The sequence below is a fragment of the Neodiprion fabricii genome, chromosome 2 (genome assembly GCF_021155785.1).
Source record: "Neodiprion fabricii isolate iyNeoFabr1 chromosome 2, iyNeoFabr1.1, whole genome shotgun sequence".
NCBI lineage: Eukaryota > Metazoa > Arthropoda > Insecta > Hymenoptera > Diprionidae > Neodiprion > Neodiprion fabricii.
Window position 1 is genome coordinate 8514084 of NC_060240.1, and position 26886 is coordinate 8540969.

The window sequence follows — 26886 nt, forward strand, 5'->3', positions numbered from 1 at the left end:
GCGCATGCGCTGTCGCAGACTCGCTCGGCCGTCATAGAAAAGGGTGCTTCGTGTACGGAAAACACGCATGGAAAAACGCGTAAAACGTGCTTTCTTTGTACAAAGTCAGTCGTGAAATCGATCCGCGTACCCGTGTGGTTTTTTTTCTTGTCATATAGAAACTCTCGCGGAAATATAGAATAATAAACAAACTTGAAATTTAGAGAAAATTCCGTGGCGAAACAGGTTGCAAATTCCTCGGACAAATCAATAAATCTTCACTGGTCGTACAACTACTTGCGGAGCATGTTACAGATACGTGTGAGTTCACAAACGGTTGTCGGTGATTATTCATGATGCACTGCCGGACGTTGCAATTGGCGGAGTAAAAGGTGGTCGATAAGTATACTTTCGAAGAAAAGAACAACGAACCACTGAGCAAATTGGCTGGAGAAGCTCGAGCGTCCCTGTAATTTTGTGTCTGCATTAATGTGTGGTTCCGTAGATTTGCAGTAAAGTTTCGATTCCGCAACAACGAGATTTAAAAAAAAAGAAAAATTCGGAATGAAGTTTGAATCCATTTAGTGCAATCTTTAGTAAGTTAATCATTTCACGAAATTAAAATACGCGAGCAAACTTATTTGCATACTTTTTAGCAACTTACTGTTAAACATGCTCTCGTTTTTCTCCGTTGTTTACCGTCTGTCAGATAACGTTTGAACACCGTCGACTTCTTCAACTATAATGTATAATCAACTCGAGTTTAACCATTTTGCAAAACAAGTTCGGCTAATTGGAAAGTTTTGTAATAACAAGGAAACTTTTAGTTTTGTCCATTGGATTTGAAAACCGCGAAAAAAAATCACAAGAAATCTATCTGACCGCATCCAATTACTGCCTCAAAAAGCAAACTTTCACATTTTTAATATTTCGCTTCCGCGTTTTCTATGCTTTTTGATTTCCCTGTGTTCACTGTTATGGCATCTAAGCATTTCGGGTGTTTAATGTCACCCCAATCAACGAATTCGTCAAAAGACTATTAAATTTTATACAAGGTTCGAAATGCTTACTGCTGAATTCATTATAGAAGCACATGGAATAAAATATCGTCTAACTTAACAATTATTCAAACATGGGTTATTCTATTATTTCATCTGAATCTCGAATTCACGTTGTGAATCTAAATTCCAAGCATGCTTCACAATTCTAGCGATATCTGCTTCAATTATTCGCATTACAAAATCTTGTGACTGTTTTTATATAGACTGCATACATCTGCATGTCTGAAACTTCGTCGCCGTTAAATACCAAAGCATTGCGTTGAAGTGAAAAGATACAATTTCAAAAGATGTCCTTTCAAATTCAAGTCTCATGGAAATTCACACAGAAGTTTCTTTCAATATTAATTGTTTCTTCGCTGCAAACAGTCTCAATTTCTATATCGGGCACCTGCAAAACGAGGAAGAGAAATTGTTAGATGATAGTTTCACTAAGGCATTTTATAAAAATTCGCATTCCTTCAAGATTTTTGATGTCGAGGTAGCCTTCCTTCTTTTCTATGTGATCCAATTATCCTTCGAATATAATCGCAATGTTCATATAACCATCCATTTGCCCCGGAGAATTTTTTTTGCCTCGGTTACCACCTGACCAAAATCTAGATAAGTACGGAATGAAACTTATAAAGTTAATTGTAAAGATAAATATAACGAATATAATTTCAAGGTTATAGATTAGAAATACATAAAGCCATAATTTTTGTTCGGTATATATTGTATAATAGAGAGCGCAAATAATATTGGCAATCGCATGTATTTTTTCCGCTTCTTCTTCTTTTTCCAAACATAATTACAACGTACTTATTTCGGTACGTGTATGTATATCGCGTACATACAATAAAAATATACAGGTTTCCTGTCATAAGAAACTAACAACTTAAAAGAATCACCATTGTTATTATTATCATCATCACCATTATTATCCTCGTACAACCTCTGAATTTCTGATCAATAATAATAGGCGATAAAAAATGATTGGATCATTGTCTTTTTCTTTCTCTTTCGCGTTATTTTGCTTTGTTAATATGTATATTATAGCTCGGTAACAAAGCAATGCGTTTTAAATTTTAATCAATGCCTCCGGTAATAATAAACCGATGTATATCATGTGTATCTATACATAAGTAGATTATATAATTTAGTAATTTTCGTAATGTGACTTGATTAATCATGTTACATAGCTAGAGCGAATTTTCCTCCTCCTCCTTCTCACGTATCATAATATCTATAGTGATGTATACAATACATAGTATAGTTAATAAACCTGAGATTCAGAAGGGTCTTATATCGATGAAATATCAGTTATCTATCGGCTAACCGTCTACACGCATCACACCATTCGGATTTCGCATCCGCGTTCTCCTGTTTCTCTTTATCTTTTTTCGTGTTAATTTCTCCCTTTTTCTCTTTCTACGATACCTACAATAGCGTACAATACTATCTACGTACTATCTTGATTCCCATTACTTTACACGTCATGCGTCGATTGCAATCTTCAATCCTGCAACCCTTAAATGAATAATATAGAGGAATGAGAAATTTAAGGGTACAAGTACGCAGTATTCGATTGAGGATATGAATCCCTACGCGGTCCGACGAGCGAACGATCGAACCTTGAAAAATTCCCCACTTCGATTTTCTATTCTACGTGGTCACTGGAGCAACTCCTTATACTACTGTTGTGTATTTTTACGTACTTAACGTTATAATATCATGTGTACACCTACTCGCTATTATATTAAAAAGTTACCATATGTATGTATATATATATACATATATATATATATATATATGTATACTTTATGAGTAACGTGTTATACTTCCAATTTTTTTCGCAATAGGATTGAATTCAATGTGTATGTATTTACATATAATACTATATAAATTTTGTATTTAATTGAATCTTGTAATTATTATTATCATTATTATTATTACTATTACCACTACTATACGATTAACTTTTCTCGTACATATTCGGAGACGTAAAAAAAAGCCGTAGGCTAGCTAAACGGCTGTAATTGTCATGCATCATTTTTCTTTCACGCTACGTATGTAACCAACTACGGTAAAAAATTCATATCACTAAGAACGGTCTATGAATATAGAAAGGTACGCAATGATGTTTTATGTATATGGAATTGGATATAGGTATGTAATATGGATAAAAGAAATCAAATGAAACAAAATACGAATCGATAACTACGCTATGTATGCTACAAACCCTGTAAGATATATCCATAGCTTTCGTAAGTTCGAATCTATCAAATATTCGACTAAGATCTTAATGTTCAAACGTGTTTTTCTAAGACTTGTTCGTTATAAAAATTGGTGGAAGAAAAATTATTATTATTATCAATATTCTTTTTTTTCCGCGAACGAATACACGTAAATCTAATATATAGATTGTCCGAATAGAAATATATGACATATTGTACCCTATATATAGATTTTTAATAAAATCGGTATTTTGAATGTAGTTAATCAATTCAGAAATCTTGCGTGAAAGCTTCATTATTCTGTATTATATAAATTAATCAGCTACGTAGTGATAAATGTTTTTTTTTTCTTGTTTTTGCTTCTTTTTTCTTTCTCTCAAATTATCTTTATTTTTGTTTTTGTTTTTTCATGAGAATATACATATTGTAGTATTGAAATTGACGATAGCAATATCAAGTGAATAATCGCGGACACGGACTAACTAACAAACCGGTCGCGTCGAATACTCGCAAAATCGTCTTATTGTTAATTAAAATTAGGTACACGTATATATTTAGGTGTGTATATGACAATGTATTTCGAAACGGCATTATTCGCTTCCATTTCGATATACGACAATTTGAACCAAATACATGATAATATAATAACTGTGATTCACTTTCTTTTCTCTACGTAACGAACGTACAATATGTCTACGGGGTATGTATATAGGCTACATAGAACATTACGTGCAGGTACGCACCTCTGTTTTCATAGGATGTAGGGCGACATTATTATCGAAAGGAAAAGAAAAAAATCATCATCTACATCAGCATACTAGTACGTACCTAAATAATAACAACAATAATAACAGTAATCATTCAGTTATCATCAATTCCGTCTATTACAAGGTTTCCTACTATTATATATGTATACAAATACGTGGACAAAAAATTTTAAAAAATAAAGAAGACTAGGCTTCCTCATTGCTTTGACGACATAGTATCAAGGCTTTTGTGATATTCGTTACATATCACTTCTATAACGAATCGAAAATCTCTACAATTTCGCTCTATGCAGCGATTATACGTCATGAATCGTGGATCATAAACTGAGAACGCTGCAAATGCATTGTAGAAAAGAAAATAATAAATTAATTGAAACAAAATTACTATATAATGTGTGCTAAGGTGCTCTAAACGCTGTTCATTTTCTCGAAGTCCTGGCTCGTCACTTCGGGAGTAACTTCCTCCCAGCTTTCAGCCTTCCATTCGCGATATTTCTCAATCAACGGTACGATAACTAGAAGACCGCCGCTGAGAGCGATGAAGAATCCGGATAAATAGAAGGAGAGATTGTAAGTCCCCGTGATGTCGTACAGCCAACCTATGAAAAACAGATTCGAATGAATGTCGATCTTTAGTGTAAAGTAACTTTTGTTTTTGACCTTGTGAAAAAATTTACCAGCAAGTGGAGGACCGATGAGATTGGCGACACCCTGAACGAGCAGCAGAAGACCATAGGCGTTGGTAAACCTTTCCAGGGTGATCAACTCGACGAGGATTATACTGGTGAGGCTGTAATTCGCCGCTATGAACAACCCGAATGCACCGGCTATTGCGCAGAGGCCGTAATAATTGTGAACCACCAGAGGAATCAGCGCGGTTACGGCTCCGCAAAGACCCATACAAACCGCATAAACCAGGGATGCGTTCACCCAAGCACGATCTCCGGCCCAGCCGAGGATTATCTGTAAAACATTAAACCGGAATTACGTACATTGTTTGACTCCGCCAGGAGAGGGATTGGGGAAGTTGGTTTTTGGGATCCGGCAAACCTTAAAAGTAGCCTCGGGTCTTCCAAAGCGTTAAAAGGAACAGAGCTTACACACCATGTGCTTTACCGAAACGCGCTTGGAGACCGGACAGGAAAGTGACTTAATAATTCAAAATTCCCAATTGGGGTTACGACGAAACAAGCTCGGCTGTTGAGACGGAGCAAAAGAGTTATTGACTTTTCCGATAAAATGAAAAAAACACAATTCCGGATTCAGAACGGGCGAAATGATTCGTCCAGAGCTTTGCCTCGGCTCCGTGATTGACGGAAGATCAACAGATTCAAATATTCATATACCGTCGGTTTTTATCTACCGTCTGACAATGAAACTGACAATCGTTGCTATCGGATAATGGCGGGAAATTGGGTAAATGAATTGAGAGAGCCGACTCTGATTTCAGCGTTTGATTGATCAGTTCAGGACTGAAAGATGGGAAGTGAACGAAATAGGAAAAAAAGATATTGGAATCGAGAGAACCTACCTCGCCAACCATGTTGACAATCCCGATAACGGATATGAGATAGGAGGCATCCTTCTCGCTGAATCCAACTTCGATAGCATTGTCGGTTAGATAAACATAGGGAACATCGTACCAAGTGTATAGCAGGAAATTGCTAATAGCAAATAGAAGAAACCTGGGATCAGCAAAGTGTGAAAAATCAAGCATGTCGACAATGAGATCCCAGAACTCCCAGAGTCCGGCGTACCAGACCATTTTCGTTTTGGCTATGGTAGTCATCGAGTTTCTATAAATGTCAGGACAGCTCGAGGCGCGAAGACGATATCGTTTGATGTTTAGCATGGCTCCTCTGTAGGTAAGACTGTGCCGATGAACCCTGATGTCCTTGAAGTATGCGGTCGGCAGTCTCCGCGAGGCGGTATGATCGAGCATAGCTGCCCTCTGGAAGGGACAATCTGGATGTGTTTTCTTGAGCCACCAGAGATACGCAGCGTCCAAATGATGCCGTTGGTCTTGGTTGGCGGTAGTCTCCTGGTCCCTGGCTGGTTTAGAGTTCTCGGTGACCTGGTCGTGGTGGACGTGCAGGACACCGGTGGACTTGGCCGTCTCTGAGTCCTTTGAGTCCATCTGCTCGTTGGAGCCAGCGACGAACCTTTCCGATGGTACAGTGTCGATCTGCTCGTGAAGTCTGCCTGAATCGCTGAAGCTCCTCGACGATATGAGAAGACTGGGATAGTTCTGTAGTATAACATTATAAACGTTCTTATGGGTGCTCAAAAGTTCGAGCACCTCGAGCGGCACCTTCTCGCCGTTTTTAACGAAGGTCGGCAGAGTGACTAGACTGGAGAACCTTCTTCCATGAGCATCATCCCGTTCATTGTCAATGGAGATGCCGACCGCACTGGCCGAGGCGAAGTTCCGTTTGAGGTCATGGGAGGTCTGGTTGTTGTTTGGTTTGGCCGAGCTCGTCCCAGAGAACGAGTCAGCGCTTGAACTCTGTATCTTGGAGCGTTTTCTCTCGCGGTTTTTCCGCCTCTCGGCGGTCTTCGCCTTGGCCCTTGTCGTCGTCCACTCTAGATCACGCATGAGACACCCGCAGACCGCTAGATTGAAGAAGAGCCCAGCTAGTATAAGAGTCGTCCCGCGCCAGCCGTACTCGACCAGCAGGTACTGGGTCAGCGGGGCGAATATGAAGGTTCCGATGCCGCTTCCGCAGACGGAAAGGCCGGTGGCGAACGAACGTCTCTTGTCGAAGTAGTAGGCGACTATTACGACCGCGGCAACGTAGCACAGGGATAATCCGAAGCCGGCGATAACACCGAAGGTGAATATCAGCAAGCCCATCGAGTTGGTGAATGAGCTGATGACGAAGCCACTCGTAGCGAGTACGCTGCCGGCTATGCTGACCCGCCTGCACCCGTATCTGTCCGTCAGGAAGCTGGCTATCGGTCCGGAGAGCAACGGCATCGCCATGAAGAGACTCCCGATCCATGCGGTCTTCGATTTACCCTCCTCAAAGTAATTCAGGAACTCGACGTATATCACGCCGAATGAGAAGGTGATACCATCGGCGATCAGGTTCACAACGAAGGACGCCGCGACCACGACCCATCCCCAACCACCGTCCGGCGGTCTGGCCTCGGAGAATTGGGCCAAACTCGAATTGTCCTCCGAACTGCTCGAGCTGGATGTCGATATCGAAGCACTGGGGCTAGGATGGGGGTCCTCGGAGCACTGCTTCGAGTCCTTGTTGAACTGGACGTGGTGTACCTGCTTGTCGTCCCTGGGCGATTTACGATTGACCAATTTTTCCGCGCTACCAGCACGCCGTCTGGTTACCGCCCCACTGTCGAGGTACGAACGACTCTTATCATTGCAGATCCTGGCGGCTTCGTCCAGGGATTGGTGACGCGGGCTGAAAACCTCATCCTTGAAGAGACTGTTCGGTCGCTTCGACGAGTTTTCGGCTAATTCCAGCCTCGCTTCCTCCCGGATTATTCCACCTAATTCTTCCAGCTTGACATCGTTCTGATCCAGGATTCCCTCGCATTCGCTGTCGGATGTGACACCGTTCTCGAAACTGTAACGAACCCCCTCATTCTCGAATGGTTTTTCGTGAAGAATCGCCGCCAGATGATTGTCACCGGCGTCGCGACACGCAGGGTCGTTTTCACCCTCCTTTTCATGGTCCACCTCGCTCGGTTCGCTGGAAGCTTTGACATTTCCATTATACTTGGCCACTTGTGATCGGTAATCCCCGTTGATCGATGCCTCGAGATGATTTTTGGCATTGGATATACCGTTGTCGTTCGACGAGTCGTAAGATATGGTGTCTGTTTGACCGTTGAGCTGCGTCCAGTCAGCCATGGCAATCGTATCGCAATTTTATTATCACCGTGTGTCTATCTCCCTTTCTGTATATTTTGATCTGTCTCTCTCTCTCTCTCTTCCAGCACCCTTGTTCCCCCGTCCTAGTATTGTACTGTACGATATTTGGATTAATTCTGTTTTGTCTTCTTTACCAAACTTCTGCTATTATTTTAATACCTTCTACGCACACGGTCGCACGTTAGCACCAAATAATTATCGCACCCGCTTGTCGCGATTAATAATACTTTAAACGATATCGTCAAACCGTATCCGTTTTTTTCCTCTTATTATTCCTACTCATTATCTTCTTCATTCAAAATAAGGCAGTTATATATACCCAGACTTCTTACCCGTTCGGGGGTTAAAGGCAATACGTCAACATCGATTGTAACCGAGAACATCGAAACTTCATACCATTACTATCAACATTAGGATTACTTGTTCTAGAACTTTAATTTATTCTCTTCTTAGATCTTCCCCTTTATTCTTTCTTTTTATTTAATTTCGTCCTTGATCTAAACAACGGCTGAATCGGCCACTCGTACAACTCCCTGGTGAACTGACGACGCAGCAGCAACAGTGATGATGGAAGTAGATCCTGTATTTGGCTCCCGCCACCATCGCAACTGCAGACCCCGACGTTCTCGGACCCACGACGAGTCGTTCCAACGCCCACGTCCTCGAACCAATTTCTATCCCAGGCACCCATACGGCGGACAATACTTTCGCTTCTCTGCAGACGTGCACTGAAATAAAACAATAATCGTATAACGCTTTAACAATATTTCAAGATTCGATTCGAACAAAAAACCGCGCCTCTAGCGTGATATTTTTACTGAATCGTATTCTTATCTACAGGTATAAGCCTAACGTTACATGCAAACCTCGAGTTGGATCCGAGGAACGAGCTGCAGGGTAAGTATCCAATAAAATGTTGATAAAACTGTGTCTACCTCATCGTAATAAAATTTCAACACTGTTGGTTCCGAGTCAATCAGCGTATAATAAATCCAACAGCCTAATCTAATCCCAACCTCACTTTCTCTCAGTCTATTTCTACCTTTTTCCTTCCTTGCTAAAAGATCAATAAACCATAAGGTAGTATCTATCCATTTCTATTTGTACACCGCCCTTCGTCTCGCTCGGTATTATAGTGGTTAGGCACATGTAATCCGAGCGATTCTAACGATCTACAGATTCCTTGCGGTCATGGTCGGTACCTACCGACATAAATAAATATCGAGATGTCCACCGTGCAAGCACGCATCGGTCTTGTAGGTTAGATGGAAAACCGGCATTGGCGATTTAGACAAACTTTAACATTTCGTTATAAACGCTTCTGCGTACATTGAATATACCTGAAAAAGTCGTCATACCGCTAAATAATTATAACGCGTACAACAAGAAGGCCGCCGTTATTATATCGTTTAGAAAAAAATTCTCAAGGAGCTATAAGCACACACCATGAGAAACGAGACGTGCGATCGTTAGTGAACAAATTTCAATCAGTAATATACTAAAAAGAGTTCCTACAGGTGGAATCGAACCTCTGAGATCGTATTTATACATATATATGTATATGTATATATATATATATATATATATAATTATACATATGCATATGGGGACGAAAATAAATTTGGATGAGCACTCGGGTCGCTGGCTTTGGACCAAAAGGCACCTGTACCTACCTAAAAAGTATAAGCAGCCGCAGGTGTATAATAATAAAACGTTCTTATTGTTTCGGAACTCTTAACCAACACCAATTACTTCGCTCCGGTCTTACCAAGGTCTTTTATCGCAAATACAGAATAACACAATTATAATCAATTCACAACGAAATTCCACTAAAGAACAAATTCTAGGTATGTCAACGATGAACGATAAGCAGTATTTTGTTATAATCTCGATCGCGATATCCCCGCAGGTACATATGATACATGGTACAAGTAACAAGTTTTAATGATTTACACTCTCTCAGCGATCTTTGCATTGATTGCTACCAAGAACGGTTCTTGGGTTGAAGACCTTGGGGACTCATTTCCGCAGGTATTGACAAGTATTCCGCATTCCTCCCGAGAGATTGGACGAAGACACGAAACAAATCGACAAATGGCAATACCATCTAATAGCAGCACGATCCTCTCCCTATTTACGTCGACACGCAAGGGATGATAACAGTTATGAAGGAAAAATGAACAGATGCTGTTCTTGCGAGAACCTCTACGGTACCTTATGCGAATAAATATTGTACGAACATTGCGATTACACATGCTTATTCTCCGAGTGTTGATTCACAACTATATGCACCTATGTATAAAGTAAGTGGACGATAGATGTTCCGGATAGTATGGTCAGTCAGTGGTTGCGGGTAGTTAGAGTTGGCGATTGTAAGCGGACTTCATTGTGATTGAGTTGCTACCAATTTAAGGATTTAACCATTCGGGCTGCAGACTCAACACGGACGTACATTGCAAGCCTCACGCCATCTTGACGTCGGTATCGTACTCCTTAGATTTTACCTCCTCTTTATGTCATATCTCATCACGTCACAAATTCGTCCGATAATTAACCAGAGGTCTTTCCTTATGCTTTCAAGATTCAATTTTAAACTGAGTCGAATCTAATTTTGTTATTTAATTAGTCCAACCTTCAGCAGTAGATTACTCTTGAAAATATGGCTGTAAAAAATGTCAGCAGCTGTGTCATTTAAATTTCGACTCTGCGCACGAGGCTGGTTAAAAGTTCCAGCTAAATACTTCCGGTCACGAAGAAGATCGACGGGGTAATTCCTCGATTACTATGACGGCAAATGCGTGCTTGACTCAACCCACGCAAGTGTGATGAACATTGTGGTATTAGTCATTTGACGATACGCACAAGCCTTGCTTCCTGTTTCCAAAATCCTATATACGTCTACATACCTATTTACTCTCTATAGTTTCCAAAGTTATTAAAATCGTACCGAATCAGTCGAGCTTTGGACAATCTCTTGTCTGCCAGAGTTTATGATGACAAGCTACATGGTTAGAATAGCAGACACCGAAGGAAAATAGTACCTATTGCAACTATCTCGATCGTTGGTAAAGTGAAGTGAATATATGAGAAATCGAAAACCGAATACTCGAGGCTAAACAACCAGGCTTGAAATGACGATTACAACAACTCGTCCCGAAATCAAGATCCTAGTACCAAACATAAAAAGACTCCAAACGAACCATATTCTCTCCATCTATAATTCAAGTCTTCGCGTACCGTTGACCATTGGCCTTGAAGTACCACGTGGCGAAAAGCCAAAGATAACAAAGTAAGTATCAGTCGGCGTCAATAAGATAATGTCGAAGACAATGTCCTACATTGGGTTCACACGTCTGCGCGACGAAACAAAAGAACCTTACTGTCATAGTGCCTGAACACAATCTAAGCAAAATTTCTTATTTCTACGAATATGTGCACAAAATTCTATGGCAAATGGTTTCCGATGGTTCTGTAAAGAGCAGACGAAACATACGCGTAAAAGAGAGTCAGCCGGCCACAAAGTCCGGTTATAGTTCAACTTCTTCCACCTCTGGACATGGTCTCTCTTGGTCTCGGCGTTGATCGAGAAACGTGGGGATTTGATATGATTCGTAGAGTCGTTTCATATCGCGTCAAATACAACACCAACGATAAAGCTTCTTATCATAAGTGAGAAGACATATTTCGAGAGTACTCCACGGAGCTGATAGTATCAACGTCAGCGCGTTCGACTTGCCGCGTACGACAAACGATCTTTTAAAATTATCTGCGCTGAAAGCGTACTATTACGCATATAAATGAATCTCGTCACCGCCATTGCAATCATCAGTATCAATCGATAAACTAGGCTCACGTGGTGCCGTAATTAACGCAACAAGCCGCAACTCCTTACACATGCACGATTGATCTCAGACCTCAATAATCAATAATTTTCGTAACCAATCCAACCTCCCGATGTGTTCGAGAGAATATCGAGTCATCGAATAAGGTCAGGTTGCCTTCCGATGCATTAGGTTAATTCTTGAGAACAGGACTGATCGCAATAAGCTCGAGGCATTCGGCTTTCACGCTGTCGTCTCGCTCTTCGAGATAAGACACGCGTAGACATTTGATATCGGAGATCGCGACGATGTTTCCTTCTTGAAACAAGCCATGTGGCAAACTGTTGCAAATCGTTCGGTGAAACCTTCCAGAGTCTGCATATGAGGATATTTCGAAAAATCGAATGGTGCGAAGAGTATCTTACCTCGATCGAAATACACACAATATCAGTTGGTACTGTTAGTAAGAACGTTAGGCATTGCCTACTTTACCGAAACAAGAAGATTTCCGAAGTCAGCCAAGTCCTGTTCAAATATACTTTTCTGTGATCAACATTCGTTCTGCGTCGTGTTTGAATTATGTTAATGATTATACTCACGAGCTTCCAGACGTAATGATAACCAAATCAACACAATCATTTCAATTAACATGTTCGAAGAAATCGTGTCAACGACTTTCAACTTCCATCACGCATTATCCGTTGATTACCCTAAAGTTACGCCTTTGCCTTCTGTCAGATGCCGAAACAGTGAAGATGAGGATATTTTCGCGAACAGTTTACCAAAGACGTGAATTCGTGTATACAAACACATTACGCTGTCCTCTTATCGCGATAACAAAACGAACCAACAGTAGCGGCAGACAATATCGTCACCTTTTATCAATCCGTCGGTCTCCCGGCATCGTGAAAGAGAAGTGCCAATGGTTTAGCCGCCGGTACAGCACACGTTCGGATAATATACAAGCTTTCTCGCGGAGGTCAAATCTTTGTCGTGGAGTGTTCGATTTATCGCGAGGAAAAACCCTTTTATTTGATAATTAATAATGAGAGTTTGAAATTGAGTGAAAAAAATACAACAAACCATTTCTCGTCGAGTGCACGTGCTATCAAAGTCGGTGATAATAATTTTCCTGAGTCTCTCTTCAGGGCTGCACGAATCGGGGAATGAAGACTGTTCGGAACTCGCGATGCTGCACACGCGAATCAGATCGCCAAAAACCAGTATCCTCCGTGCAGGTTACGACCCGTTTGCTAAATGCCGAGGGTGAGAGGGTGGCGGAATTATTGTTCAGGGGAACTTGTCCGATCCAATTTCAACGGACAACTAATAAACATAAATAATAAAACATCTGTTGTTGCAACATTTCAAGTTAGATCCACCGTCCTGCAAAATACACAATCCGATTCGCATAACTTTAACACTGCAAACATTATGGGGCAGCAACAGCAACAGCAGCGATACTTAAATTTGATCAAAACCCGTCGATGCAGCAGTTGTCGTGGTGAACCCGTAACTGTTCATAGATGCATCGCGATGCGCGTATACGGTACGTAACGACAATAATCACTGCCGCAAGGTAGTCCGATGTCTTATACATGCGAAGCACTTGAAAAGTTGGTATAAGGTAACTACTGTACGGTTATAATCCTTTCACGAAACTGGTTACAGTCGGTAGAATGTTTATGCCGTAAGTCGTTGGGCAGAAGAGGTAGCGTCTAAGTTTGCCAAAACTTTACTCTGCCGGGTGTATCGTCTCCTTAGAATGGGACCACAAGGTCTACCAAAGGTGCCTTACTCCAACTTCTGCACTTGGTAAAACGATTTCAGCGACCGGTTGAACCAGTTAATAATACCGATACTTCTTCACCTTTGCGTCAACATGCAGATGCCGTTACGTCGAGTTTAGACAACGAACGATTGTGCACATTGGATCTTTTACGTTTGCATACAGTCTGACAACTCGGAGCGTTCTTTTGGCAGTGAATTCTTGTTTCAAGTCTGCCCCCCAACGGGACTTCTCTTTCTTGATTTTTGAAATTTTCTTATCGAGTAGAATCGCCGGAAAATACGTCACACCTCACACGCCCCGTCCCTTCGTTTTTGCAAATCGGAATTGGGCAGGAAAATCGTAAACAGAGTCGTCTCAGAGACGGTACGGAAGTTGCGGTTACGGCGCGCGAAGAAAGTGAACACTTGTCAGGACTGCGCGGCGAATACTGACACTCGTTGGATTATAGCCGAGCGGCGCACGCGGCCGCGCGAGCGTTCACTCGCTTGCACTCGCTTCTCAATCGCCCCACTTCTTCGCGTCGTTCTTCGATCCGTCGAAGTAAAAGCGCGTGCACGTTCACGCGTCTGCGCATCCTCGTTGCGCATCTCCAGACGCGGGAAGCTAAGCGGGATGGGAATATTCGAATCTTTTGTAAGAAATCGACGTGTGAAAATCGATTCTAATAAAGATCGTGGTGCAAATTCATGTTTTCGTGACACGTGCCCCAAAAAAGCCAAACTCCAAACTAAGCGAATGATCGAAACGTAAAGCCAAGCGAATAACCAAAATACAAACCCTAAGACGGCCCCGCAAATATTGGCCGAATTAAGTGCGGCGTTCTCGCACTCGAATATTTTCACGTGCCTCGGTATAATAAAATTTTTCATTGTCATGTTGCCTTGGAACCCGCAACACGCAACACGGAAGTACGTAAAATAATCGATTCCAGCCTATAAAAATCGATTCTCGCGAAAATCAAATGGTGGAGAATCGGTACAAAACATCGATTCAGAATCGAATATTCCTAATTAGCAGGGTGTCGGACGGGGCGAAGTTTCTTCCCATGGTGAAAAAATTGGTGAATTGGCCAGAGGCATGGAGTTCGGGAATTTACATCTATTATAGATAACGATTAATTTGATTCAATTACTCTTTGCTTTTACCAATTTTTTTATGGAAATTTATTCCGCCCGACGACAACCCTATGTGACAAGCTTTTCGTTAACCACGATTATATCTCGAGAGCAGATAAACCGACTAACTTCAAATTTGGATACAATATTCTTGAGTAGTTTATCCTGTTGGCCTCGATTTCATGTTTGGAAGAAGAATAAAAATGAAATGTAAAACCGTCAGTTAAAGTTAAGGTTCAAATTTTTTTTATAAAATTCCCAACTTTTTCTTATACTCGCCGGTAAGCAATATTCGATGATTATAAGACAGTCTGATATCCAGATTAAGAGAATAATTTATCCAAGAAATCTGTGTTAAAAATTTGAGATGAATCTGTGATTGAAGAAAGAAACGGTAAATTTTACTTCACTGTTTGTATTGAAACAAAAAACATTGTTACATTTGTCATGAATTTTTTATTGTTTGATTAGGTTAATAAACACGATATTGTTTACGTAAAGAATATGAGGCAGCAGCAAACAAATAAAGACAGTTTCACTGTTGTCGCAATGTAGCTTCAACATCATTTCTTATTTCGTGTACAAACCGTGTGAAATGTGTGAAAACAAAATTGTAAGATCTGCAACAACTTGGACTTGACAACTCAAGTACTGTGCCACCGTATGGTATGTATAATTTATATCATTATATAATAATTCACGATAATTCAGTGAATTATACAATAATAACAGAATTACATTCGCTGTACTTCCTTTACAGCCATAATCGGTTTTGCCGTTCCTCGGTTCATTGCTGATTCACGTCCGCAAAAAAACCATCTATGGTATTCCCCAAGTTGTACCAAGGCCGTAAAATCTAAATCCGTCATTTCCCCAAGAGGCTGAAACTAGCAACGTTAACGTATCGAAACGTTGAATCAAAAAAATTATATTTCGTACATTTGGAATAACTGAAAAAGTTGACTTTAGAAAATCCGAGTTTGTCGATGCTGTATCAACGGTTTGTTAACTTTCAGGTAATCCCAGGACTTTTTCTACGGGGACATCGTTACGATAATGGTGCAAACTTCAGCCTGATATTTCCCCTGAACCAGTTCCAACTTTGCGATTGATAATTTCGGGCATTCCGAGATTCCTCTGAACAGTAACTACACCCTGGACAACCAGTTCGAGGATAACGAACCCTATTGTTGATACAATCATCGGAAGCAATGACTTTGGCTCGTTGTATTGTAGATAGAAACGCGCAGTACGCAACATTTGATTACCGTACCTTATCCCCGGCAGCAGCAGCAACTGCATCGCTTGGTAAACGGACGTAAAGACCAGAGTTCAATCAAGAACAAAAGCTGATTACACTATCTCTTTTGGCAGATAAGACACGAGTGTACTATTGTTTATTTTTGTGTATGTTATGCGTAAGTACAGAGGTTGTAGAAAAACAGAGAAAATCTCTGAAAAGCCGATTTTCAAATTAACCTAAAACGAATTCAGCGTACGAATTACGTAGATAGATACATCCAAGAGCTAGTTTTCGCTAGACGCACGCCCTCTCTTTTTCAACTTCCTATCAGCAGACGCTGTTGGTTAATCTAATTCTCTAAAATTCACATCATTCTTTCGTCGAATCATTAAAATATTTCCCGAGTAAGTAGTTACTCGCAACTCGAGTGTGGAATAACCGCTTGACATCCATCGTTCGCATTAAGTACGCCTACGAGGTCGTTCCTACAGCAGTTGGCACGATGATACGAGTGAAAGCTGCAGATCATCAACTCCAGTCGGTAATTGAATTACCACGAATATTAGTGTATAGTACAAACGTCGAATTGTGAACCGTCGATTATCATAGTTTAAACACGGAGTATCACGGTTAGGAATAAAATAACAACTCTAATTTCTCTGGAAGCTGAATCTCTACCAATTTACAACAATTTTTACGCAGTAATAATACAACTGTAAGATATACAGAAGTCGACGAGATTCCGATGTATCATAACGTTAATGATTCCATTGCCCAAGGCAATCCGGGAATTACGAGTTAATCAAATTTTGTTTTTGTCGGCTCTGCGACTTTTACGTGTTAAATTCTCTGATACGAAGGCTGAACAGTAGAGTGTCCCAAAAAAACCGACTATTTTTTTTTTTTCAAAGAACATTGAAAAATCGTCAGAGTATCTCTAGAAAATGACCCCGTGAAAATATAAGCTCTTAATATTAATATTTAGAGGTGGCGATTTGTAATTTTCTATTTCCCATTTAAATAACATGGGAAAATTTTTTTTTGAACTTTGGAATTTTGTGATGGGATAACGAGCTACTTCATAAGTATGACAAAATCAGGTCTTATAGGAAATTTGATGCTCTACAAAAAAGGTCTGATTGACATTTTGCGTAAATCCAGCCGTTTCAAAAATATCGAGCCTCAAACTTCGGACTGTTTAAAATTATGCTTTTTTTTTCGTAAATACAACCAAAATTAATTTATATGTATTATAAACCCAGAATTATCAACTGAACAATAAATATATGCATATATTTATTCTTATATTTATTCTTCAGTTGATAATTCTGGGTTTATAATACATATAAATTAATTTTTTTTGTATTTACGAAAAAAAAAGCATAATTTTAAACAGTCCGAAGTTTGAGGCTCGATATTTTTGAAACGGCTGGATTTACGCAAAATGTCAATCAGACCTTTTTTGTAGAGCATCAAATTTCCTATAAGACCTGATTTTGTCATACTTATGAAGTAGCTCGTTATCCCATCACAAAATTCCAAAGTTCAAAAAAAAATTTTCCCATGTTATTTAAATGGGAAATAGAAAATTACAAATCGCCACCTCTAAATATTAATATTAAGAGCTTATATTTTCACAGGGTCATTTTCTAGAGATACTCTGACGATTTTTCAATGTTCTTTGAAAAAAAAAAATAGTCGGTTTTTTTGGGACACTCTACTGAACAGGATTCGTGATGTTGGAGAAAAAATTGAAATCGGTCTAATCCGTCCTGCATTATATAAAACGCGTTTCCATGATGAGATAATATTCAACTAAAGATCTTTGTGACCTGCCATTACTTACACTGTATTATCATGTAATGCAACCTACCCTCGTCAGATAAAAATAAAGTACCTGAAGATAAAACAAGGCAATTACTTCATCGGCGATAGACTTCATCGAGTACATAGTTTTCAGATTCCGCAAGTTCAATGATAAAATGGTGATCCGGATCCTCCTACAAGGAAATATAATGTTTTTCCTTTTTTTTCTCTCCTTTGAACTTACCATTTCTCTGGTTTCAGTGAAAAAAAAAGGCAAGTTATTGTAACCACCCCGAGGATGAAAAGTTGAGTTCTTACTAGATCTCAAAGTTTAAAGGTCTATAGAATCAACTCTATTGGCGATCCAATATGGTAGAAAAAAAGTCTAAAAAATAATTCGATTTTGGTAGAAATCGATAGGCGGAGCTTTTTTGAGTCACCGATAACGAATCCAAGGTCAGAGTTCGAAAATTTATGATGATGGATCCATTACAGTGGTTCGGAATAAAAAAAAAAAAAAACTCGTCATATTTTCATGTGACATGGTATTCGAAGGCTTTAAAATCGGTAGTCACGAATCTCAATTTGTAGTTCGAAATTCTAATTGGATATTATTATTTATTTTTCTCTATGAACTTGGAACCTGCAGTGTGAGAAGGGGAAGTTCAAGGACTGGCTCATGGCCAGTTTAAGGTCGCTTATGTCGCTTATTACAGTTGATACTGACCGATCCTTGTGCAAACCTTCACTTTTGGTAACTCTGCATGGGAGGTGGTTTATGACTCTGTATAAAGTATAACGCTATATATCATTGAATTCACTGTCAAGGAAATCTATAAAAAAGGCTAAGAAAAAAGTGAAAAAATTTGTTCCTTCGAAGACTCTCGAAAAATTGATAAAATGCCGTTTGCGATGAATTTTTCCGCGAAAGTTTGCGATGATCGTGGAGAACCCGAGACCTTGTTAAAAATCGCAAAACAACCGAAGAGGACAGCAACGAATAAACTCGAGGCTAAGTTTGTTACTCTGTACATATATAATAACACTGTTGTATATATTATGCCGAATATTATCTGGGCCAGGCGTTTCTCGGGTCACCGAGAGGTCTAAGCGTCTCTTCTAGAAGATATGCGACGTATCGTATTACATCGGTCGTAAGTATTATAAAAGATTTCTTCTGTACAATACTAGGTGCTCGTTAGAGGTGTGATAGAAAATCTTGCAAAAAAAAAAAAGATGATAGAAAAAGTACGGTATTTTTGTACACGACGCTTTAGTAGTAATTATTATTTTACGACATCTTATACGAGAGATGCTTGAAAATTCTTACGTAATAATATTTCCTCACTTTCAAATAATACACGTGACGATTAGTTTCCACAGTTATCGCATACTATAAATTAAACATCAAAGCTTATACCCGTGACGGAAAATTCACGTAACGATTGTAAATTCTTACAAAAAAAATAAATAAATAAATAAATAAAACTCTCAAACTTGTGAAATGTCAATTCTTCGGTATACTCGAAACTTTTTACCGTAGTTTAACATGCATAATCAGAAAAATTGTTCTCATTCTCTCTTATGTACCGCAGGGGTAGAAAAAATTTCTGAGGTTGAAAAACTTGTAGATAAAGATCCATCGAATTTCCAATAAATTGAATACTTCGCCCAAGATCGTCACAGCACGTATCCGTTTCAAACAAATTCGAGATATGGTCTAAGGTCGAATATCAATGTCGAGGATGTGTATAATATATATGCATATATATATATATATATATATATATATATATATGACCAAGGGAAGTTGTGCTTGTATATTTTAAGAATGGTCAGTATATGGCGAGTCTTCTACCAGCCCAACTTTTGTTGACCTTTCATACGCACAGACAATAATTGGACATGAATAAAAGCAGTTAAGCTTGTCTTGCGTCAGCACCATTCAGAAATACTTAAAGATTTCAAGCTCTAAGGCTGTCACAATATTATTATAACCAAACGCCAACCTCCCCTTCAATTAAACTTATTATTATTGTTTTTCATCATTTTATTTCTTCGTATTGTTAAATTACTGCCATGTTTGATGTTATTGTTACGTTTATTATTGCCATAGATATTATATACCTGAAATCCGGTGTTATATAAGGAATGTTGAATAACCAAAAAACGGAAATTTTAATATACAATGGATGAGCGATAATTGCGATTTTGCGTGAGATGGATGCGAATGAAAAATAAAACAATGTGGTTTCAAGAGAAAAAAAGGGGGGAGAAAAAGACGTCAAGTGCCGCACCGCAGTGCTTCCGCGTTTTTGATTACATTCTAGGCGGATCGACGAATGAATGCTGATCAAAATTTGCCGAGAGCTAGGCGGGGTCTCAATCAGGCCAAAACGCCGGAACCAATTATGTAAGGTCCAATTTATGCACAGTCTGACCTAATCACAGTAATTCACACGTTTTGTGTACGTGCAGGGCGGGCCAGAAAAAAAAAAAAAAAAAAAAAAACACACGGACCGATTTAAAACACTGATAAAATCCGAACGCGTTGGAAATTAAGTTGAACATTCTTTAATAAATCGTTTTTACATCCTCCCAGCGACTTTTGTGTATCTTAGGAAGAAGTGATGATTTTTCAAAATTTCAAACGCGAAACGAAAGGTTTATTTTTCTGATTTCAAGTAAAGAAAAAAAAAAGAAAAGATTTTAAAAATCCATCGTCGCGTTTGGATTTTATTCGTGTTTTAAATTGGTTTGGTTTTTTCGCCCACCCTGTATGCATACGTATTTATGAATTAGTGCCGGATGATTATTGTTTCTCTAATGATTTTCCATAAGCTTTATAGGTTTATAGCTTAATTTATTTTTCCATCTCGTTCCTATTCTTCATCTTTATACGAATATAATTACGTCGTTATACGAAAAAATACGTCGTATGGAAGATTTAAAAAGAACTTCTGCCGCATTATTTTACTTCACCAGCTACATTGAAATTTCTTATGAATAAAAACGAATGGAGTGATTTTTCTGCATCGTAATTTCTCCTAAAGTATTTCTTTATTAGTAAAAAAAAGTGTATCAAAAAGATTCATAGCGTAGGAAAATGAAATTTCTTTTTTCATACAAATTGCTGATTACAATCCTACAATCTTTCGTACAATCGAAATTAAACCTCTTTTCCCAAGTAAATGTTCTACAACTAGAATAAGTTATCAATAGTAAACTGTACGTCAAAGACATTCAATGTTGCTGAATTTTATTAATTTCAGGTATACCGATCTTCATCCTTCACGTACTTTAAAATTCGACAAAAATTATGAGGACTACGAACTTTGCTTAAAAATCGATTCGCATATCCGTTATTTAATACAGTCTTTCTTTTTTTGCTCCAATCAAAGAAGCGAAAAAAATCCCGAAGCTTCAGAACTCCGACTTTTATAGCGGACTTGAATTGAATCAATTTATTTCTTAAAAAAATTTATCATAATTTTACAAAAGTACCGCATAGCGTCGTCGTGTAAAGAAAAAAGAAACCTTTATCAACGAGCAAACACATTATGCGACGTTGAATAAGATTTGTATGCCATAGTTAGCTCCGCGCCATCTAGCCGAACCTTTTCTTATCTTGCTTTTAAATCGCCGCGTTTTTTCCGCACCGTACTTACCGATCGCAGGTAACGAAGATTAGAAGGTGCACCGACTTAAATTTAGGTGAAATAATATTCCCTTAGAACAGAAAATATTTTTTTTTAACATAAATATATGTTACATAATCTATAAATTACAGGTACAATATGATAACTATCAATGAGTTTAAAGAGATGCCAGTATTCCAAGCATTTCTAAAAAGCTTGGATCGTTCCAACGATTTCAATGAACTAGTTCTCATTTTGACCGAGAATGCTTCCTCTACAAATCAATAAAGTCATATGTTCTATTGAGCTTTTTAGTTGATCAAAAGAACAGGATTAATAAAATAATTATGGGTAATGAACAGCAAACCATTGCCTTGATAAAAAATACTCCATCCATACCCAAAAGTTGATTTTGTAAATTTGCAGAGAATTCATTTACCGACAAAATGAGCCCTACTTCATTGAAATCGATGTCTTGTTAGTGACGATTTTTTGAAATTTCTTTACCAAATTAAGACAATATTTTTATCACCTAAATTCAACTCGATTCACCTTCGAATCATCGTTATATCACACTTCTATTTTTACAGCTGTTTGACCGGATCGTACGCTTGATACGTCCTTAAGACTATCACCGATTTTCCATTTTCGTTACAATCACTTTCTCTTTTTTTTTTTTTTTTTTCTTTTGTACGGAAAAATCGGATCGGCCGAATAATTCGAAACCCTGATATTACCGCGAAATATTTCCGCGTCAACGCGCGATTGGAAGACCTTTCTGCTGCTCGCGTATTCTCACGCTTGTTTTATAGATAGTACAACGTGCGTGTGACTGACCTAAAAATATTGCGAGCCCAAGTTTACTCGGTCTTAAATACAAGACCTCTGCTCTGCAGGTGACGTCAATCCTCGGGGGGGGAAAAAAGAGGAACAGTTGCGTAGTTTTTCGAATTTCTCGTCGTTCTATGTTTAGTCTTTTCATAATGCTATTTTTATTCTCTCACAATATTGAAGTTCCAGTAAAAACTAAATTAACAAAAATAAAACAATGTTGAAATCTCGAAGTTTAAACGACCGAACTGACGTTGACTGGGGACTGAATTTGTGTTAATAGAATTTCTCCAACTTTAATGAATCAATGCTTGTTTTTTCACGAATTATGGATTATCTTAATTTTCAGAGTCACACATTATTGTACCGAGTCAACTTTTGTAACAAGATAGTATTCTATGGCTTTTGGAGTCGGCGATTACGAATCTGAAATCAGGTTACACCAAATTTTCTGAATTGGATTCGTCATACCGAAGTCGTTTTGAAAAATTGTACAAAATTCAAATAGTCGCTAAACTCTAAAAAAAAAAACCGAGTGTCGTTGAAAGTGAGAACAATTACATAAAAAATCGCGGGCCCAATCCGAGAGGTCAAGGGTCAGACCCAGGCCGAAGTGTTATGGAGTGCCCCGTATACATTTCCCATCAACTCCCAATTTCCCATCGTTCTGACAAAAAGCTAGCTTATTTCTCCCAAAACGTTTGTTTACTCGTAGGTATACAATATGAGACTACGGTCAGCAAAACAGTCATTCCAATGAATGATTGAACAACTATACACTGAATTAAATCTAACGGTATTTATAATCACTAGACAGAAGCATTTGCTTGAGATTCGTAAGTTTGAAACATCTTTTTACGACGATACATGTTCGTATCGGTAAAATTAGGTTCAACTTCACTGTTCAGACTTCTATCGATCTGTATGCAGATACACCTCGCAACTTGTAGGAACTACATGAAGAAAATATTTGCGATCTAATCTAACACAAAATCTTTCTCTCGCATTCCCTCGCCGTTTCTCTTTCCACCTTTATTTATAGAGGCGGTATGATCTACGCATATAATCCAGTATTTTTCCACTTATAATTCGCCGAAGTTGCGCACCCCGTTGTATTATATTCACTTCAAATTGTAGTACAGAGATGAAGTGGGGCTTTAAATTGTGAGACTGGTTGTTTTCTTCATAGTACCGGTTTTTCGTGAACAATAACTAGCTGAATAAATATGCATAATAACACGCAAGACGAGAAATAAATAACAAAGTGCGTAAAATCTCGAGTGAAAATCCATACTGTTAAATGCATAAATTACATTGAAACTGTAAAATATTTTTAATGACAAATAAAATTGAATAATCGTTTCACAATCTTTGAAAACAAAAATATATATTTTTTGCTTTTTTCCTTGTGGCAAAAAACGGGTTTTGCTCTTTGAAATTTTACAAGTCCTCGACAAATAAACCGGAATATAATGAAAAATAGTTATTTTTGTAGAGAATTAAATGCTCTGCGAAAAAAACTCTGATGCGTAAAATTCACATGTTAACTAACGTTCAAAGTTCAATCAAATTCGTTAATTAATTATCATCATTTACGAATTTTATGTATCAGCTGTTTTTTGTAGAGCGTTCAATTTCCCATTATTTTCGGTATATCTCTCAACGACTTATAAAATTTCAAAGAGAAAAAAAAGTTTTTCCCACGTTATTTCCACAAGATACTTCGATCGCAAAGCGGACTATCTTAGAGTTGATCTAGAGAGCTCAAATTTTCAGGGAACTTTCTTTGATTAATTTGTAAGCGTTTAAGCCCCTGTGAGCGTAAAAATTAATAAACAACCTCACTAAGAACCACTCTAACGTACAAGCCCGAGCAAGCTTGCTGCACCCGACGATAAGCTATTACTCGTTCAAACAATGTCCATCGATAAAATTACACCACATCATATCGATCAGTTCCCGGTATGCGATGCAGTTGTCTCAGCGTCATGCGTCAGGGTGGTTTAATTTCGTTTAAATCGACCTCGGCGCCTCGTCGACGGGTATTTTTTTTATCTTTTCCCCCCTTTTCGTCGAGGGAATATTTCCGGAAAATTCAATAGATAATAATTATATAAGGAGTAAATAATCCATCGACATAATCGCTTGTCGTCTGCCAAATTTTCGTCGAGTCACTTGTGCGCACAAGTATTTAACAGAGAAATGGCATAGGTAAACGTTGAGAGTAAACAGAGTAAATGAATGCCGACCTTGACATAGAGTCAGAGCATGAAAACGAACGTGTTTGGTTATACACGTTATAAAAAATAATGTAATCGCGATTGACGCGAAATGAGAAAAATCAAAATACTACACGTTTTTATTCGACTATTCGTCTCTAAATATGAGTGTGATTTGTTTTATTACGGTTTACTGAATTTCAGACAATTCCAAAATCGCGGAATGACCGTTTTTCCTCAGTATGAATCGTTACGATAACGTTACTAACTTCAATATGATGAAATTTACCCGTTTAACAGGAACCGTGTTATAGCACCGATCAGCTGTGAGGGTAACGACTTATTTACAAGCTTGTATCGCGACAATTGACACTTCGCACGCGATCTTACTCGTTTACAAATACACACGAGTCGGAGTTGACCAATTATCAGACAATCGAATCGACTAACTGAGGCAAATAGACCAAAGGCCACGCAATATTGCGAATTCGGAGTTCAGCACGAACTATGTTACCTAGAAACATTCATTAGGCTGAAGTTATTAACGTTAACGTAACGATACATCAGGAGAGAAAAAGTCACTATTCAGTGTATATTTTGTTTATAATGTTTTACTAAGAACTTCGGAAAGTCTCAATGGTGCGAATTAGAGATTTTCCCTAAACATGCATCGTTACAGTAACGATACTAGCTTCATCCTCGCGAACATTTTGCATCTGCTTTGCTGAATCATTGCCTCCTGGCCGCGTGTCGACACATTTAAAATCAGAGAGGAATAGAATGCTATAAGTAGATTTCGACGATAGTGTACAGCACGCTCATAGTTACAGTGGGATCGTTGGTGAAAATTTATAGTACTAGGAATTTTTACAGAAACTTAAACATTTCGTATTATTTAGTAAATATGTATACTTTAATCATAAAAAATTGTTAATTTTCTTTCAAAATTGTGGTACCTTGTAGATTTATTATTAGAAAAATACAAGTTTTCATGAGAAACTATGAATACTTACAATTTTGTACACGAATAATTATTTTTACAAAATCTCACGAAATGTCCCAATTTCCCTAAAATTGGTAGAAAATTGTAGAAATCATTTTCGTCAGGGTTTTGTGTGATTTTCGCAGCACGAATGTCTCGCTAAATATATTCCACACAAGTGTTCCACAACGTGTGTTCCCGCATGACTGCGAGAGTGTGTGGTAAATACGTTGTATTAGAAAGCCGCTCAGCTGCTCGACGCGCGGTTTACTTTGTTTATCTCAACATACATACACGCAGCACACGTAAGCAACGGTAGACTTATCGATTTTCAGCATCATGCCGTGGTACACACATTAATTATCCGACCGGTTTAATACGTTTGATAATGTGATATTGTAATTGAGGATATCGGTCGGATTGTAATAACAGGAACAATTTCGGCTCGTTAAAGGTCAACAATGAGCGCACCTTGCAGTCGCGCGACACGCGCTCGCTGTGTAGATACATACGATGTATGTATTTGCATGCATACATGGATTATCTAGTATTGCAACCCGCTAGTAGGGCGATATCGTAAAATATATGTGATCCGATTACTTACCGCTGAAATAGAACCTCCTTGACCGGATGCTAAAAAACAGTCGAACCCTGCATGTTAGCCTCGTAAAATATGCAGCCTCGTAAAGGGCGAAGGGGAGGGGATTTTGAGCGACTTGAGAGGGCAGCTAATAACGCGTGAACGACCGAAGGACACCGCGAGATCCCGATGTATAATAAAAATATAAAATGTGTAAATTGAGCGCGACGCTTTGTCAGAAAAGGTCGTGCTCGCCGAAAGTAGAAGGCGGACCGTCGATCACAGTAGGTACGAGTAACTAGAAAACAAAACGATATCGCGTCTAGTCTGTTATACCGGCGATACGTGGCAGATCAACAATACGTACGGAGCTGGCACGAAGGCTGACTGCAGAGACCTGAGACGTTTCACGATCGGCGAATATTTTCATCAGAGGGCGAGTTTTCGGAGAGTGCGCCTGCGCCGAACCGCAACTCTCCTCCCGCCGACGCCGTTATCTATCCCCGCCACTCTGCTTGCCCCTCGTCGAGGGCGCTCGTCTCTACACCAGACTCACACCTCACCTCACCGCCCCATACCTGCCGCGCCTTGAAGCCGGCTGCTGTCGCGACGATGAGTTGCTAGCGGCAACAACGATTGTATGCTTTTCCTGGCCCACGTTGCAGTTCAATGCGGTGGCTGCGCACCGTGCCGTGGCGCCTTTGTCAGCCCAATTGAATGCCTTCGAGATTGGACAGAGGACAACTTTATCCCCCCCGCCCCCCCCCCCCGCCGCGCTATTTATCAATCGCTGCTTTTCGGTAAAACGGAAACTTCGAGGATCGATTTCTCTTCGTCTGGACTACTCCCCCCCCTTATCGCTCGTATGCGATTATCATATATTGGATATCTGCCTGATGTTCCACGACATTTGTTGTTACATATGCCATCCATACACGTGA

The 26886-nt window shown here is 39.1% G+C and overlaps 1 protein-coding gene across 2 annotated transcripts; it reads right to left on the reverse strand.

Moving 5' to 3' along the window:
- Window positions 1–1775: 1775 nt before the first annotated feature.
- On the reverse strand, window positions 1776–26342 carry LOC124175012. 2 transcript variants are annotated; one of them, XM_046554797.1, is made up of 4 exons: window positions 25970–26342; window positions 5552–8646; window positions 4698–4983; window positions 1776–4619 (listed from the first exon to the last, which is right to left on the reverse strand). In XM_046554797.1, the coding sequence occupies exons 2-4, from the start codon at window positions 7895–7897 to the stop codon at window positions 4429–4431; spliced, it is 2823 nt and encodes a 940-aa protein (XP_046410753.1). In that variant the 5' UTR covers window positions 7898–8646; window positions 25970–26342; the 3' UTR covers window positions 1776–4428. The 2 variants fall into 2 exon arrangements, with proteins under 2 accessions (XP_046410753.1, XP_046410754.1); XM_046554798.1 differs by lacking the exon at window positions 25970–26342 and adding an exon at window positions 12823–13994.
- Between the last annotated feature and the right edge of the window lie 544 nt (window positions 26343–26886).

Excerpts from the sequence above, each read along its gene's own strand:
- LOC124175012 (XM_046554797.1), bottom strand. The coding sequence starts at position 7,897 with ATGGCTGACTGGACGCAGCTCAACGGTCAAACAGACACCATATCTTAC. Across the intron at positions 4,984-5,551 it reads TTGTCAACATGGTTGGCGAG|ATAATCCTCGGCTGGGCCGG; the intron begins GTAGGTTCTCTC and ends AATGTTTTACAG. Across the intron at positions 4,620-4,697 it reads CATCGGTCCTCCACTTGCTG|GTTGGCTGTACGACATCACG; the intron begins GTAAATTTTTTC and ends TGTTTTTCATAG.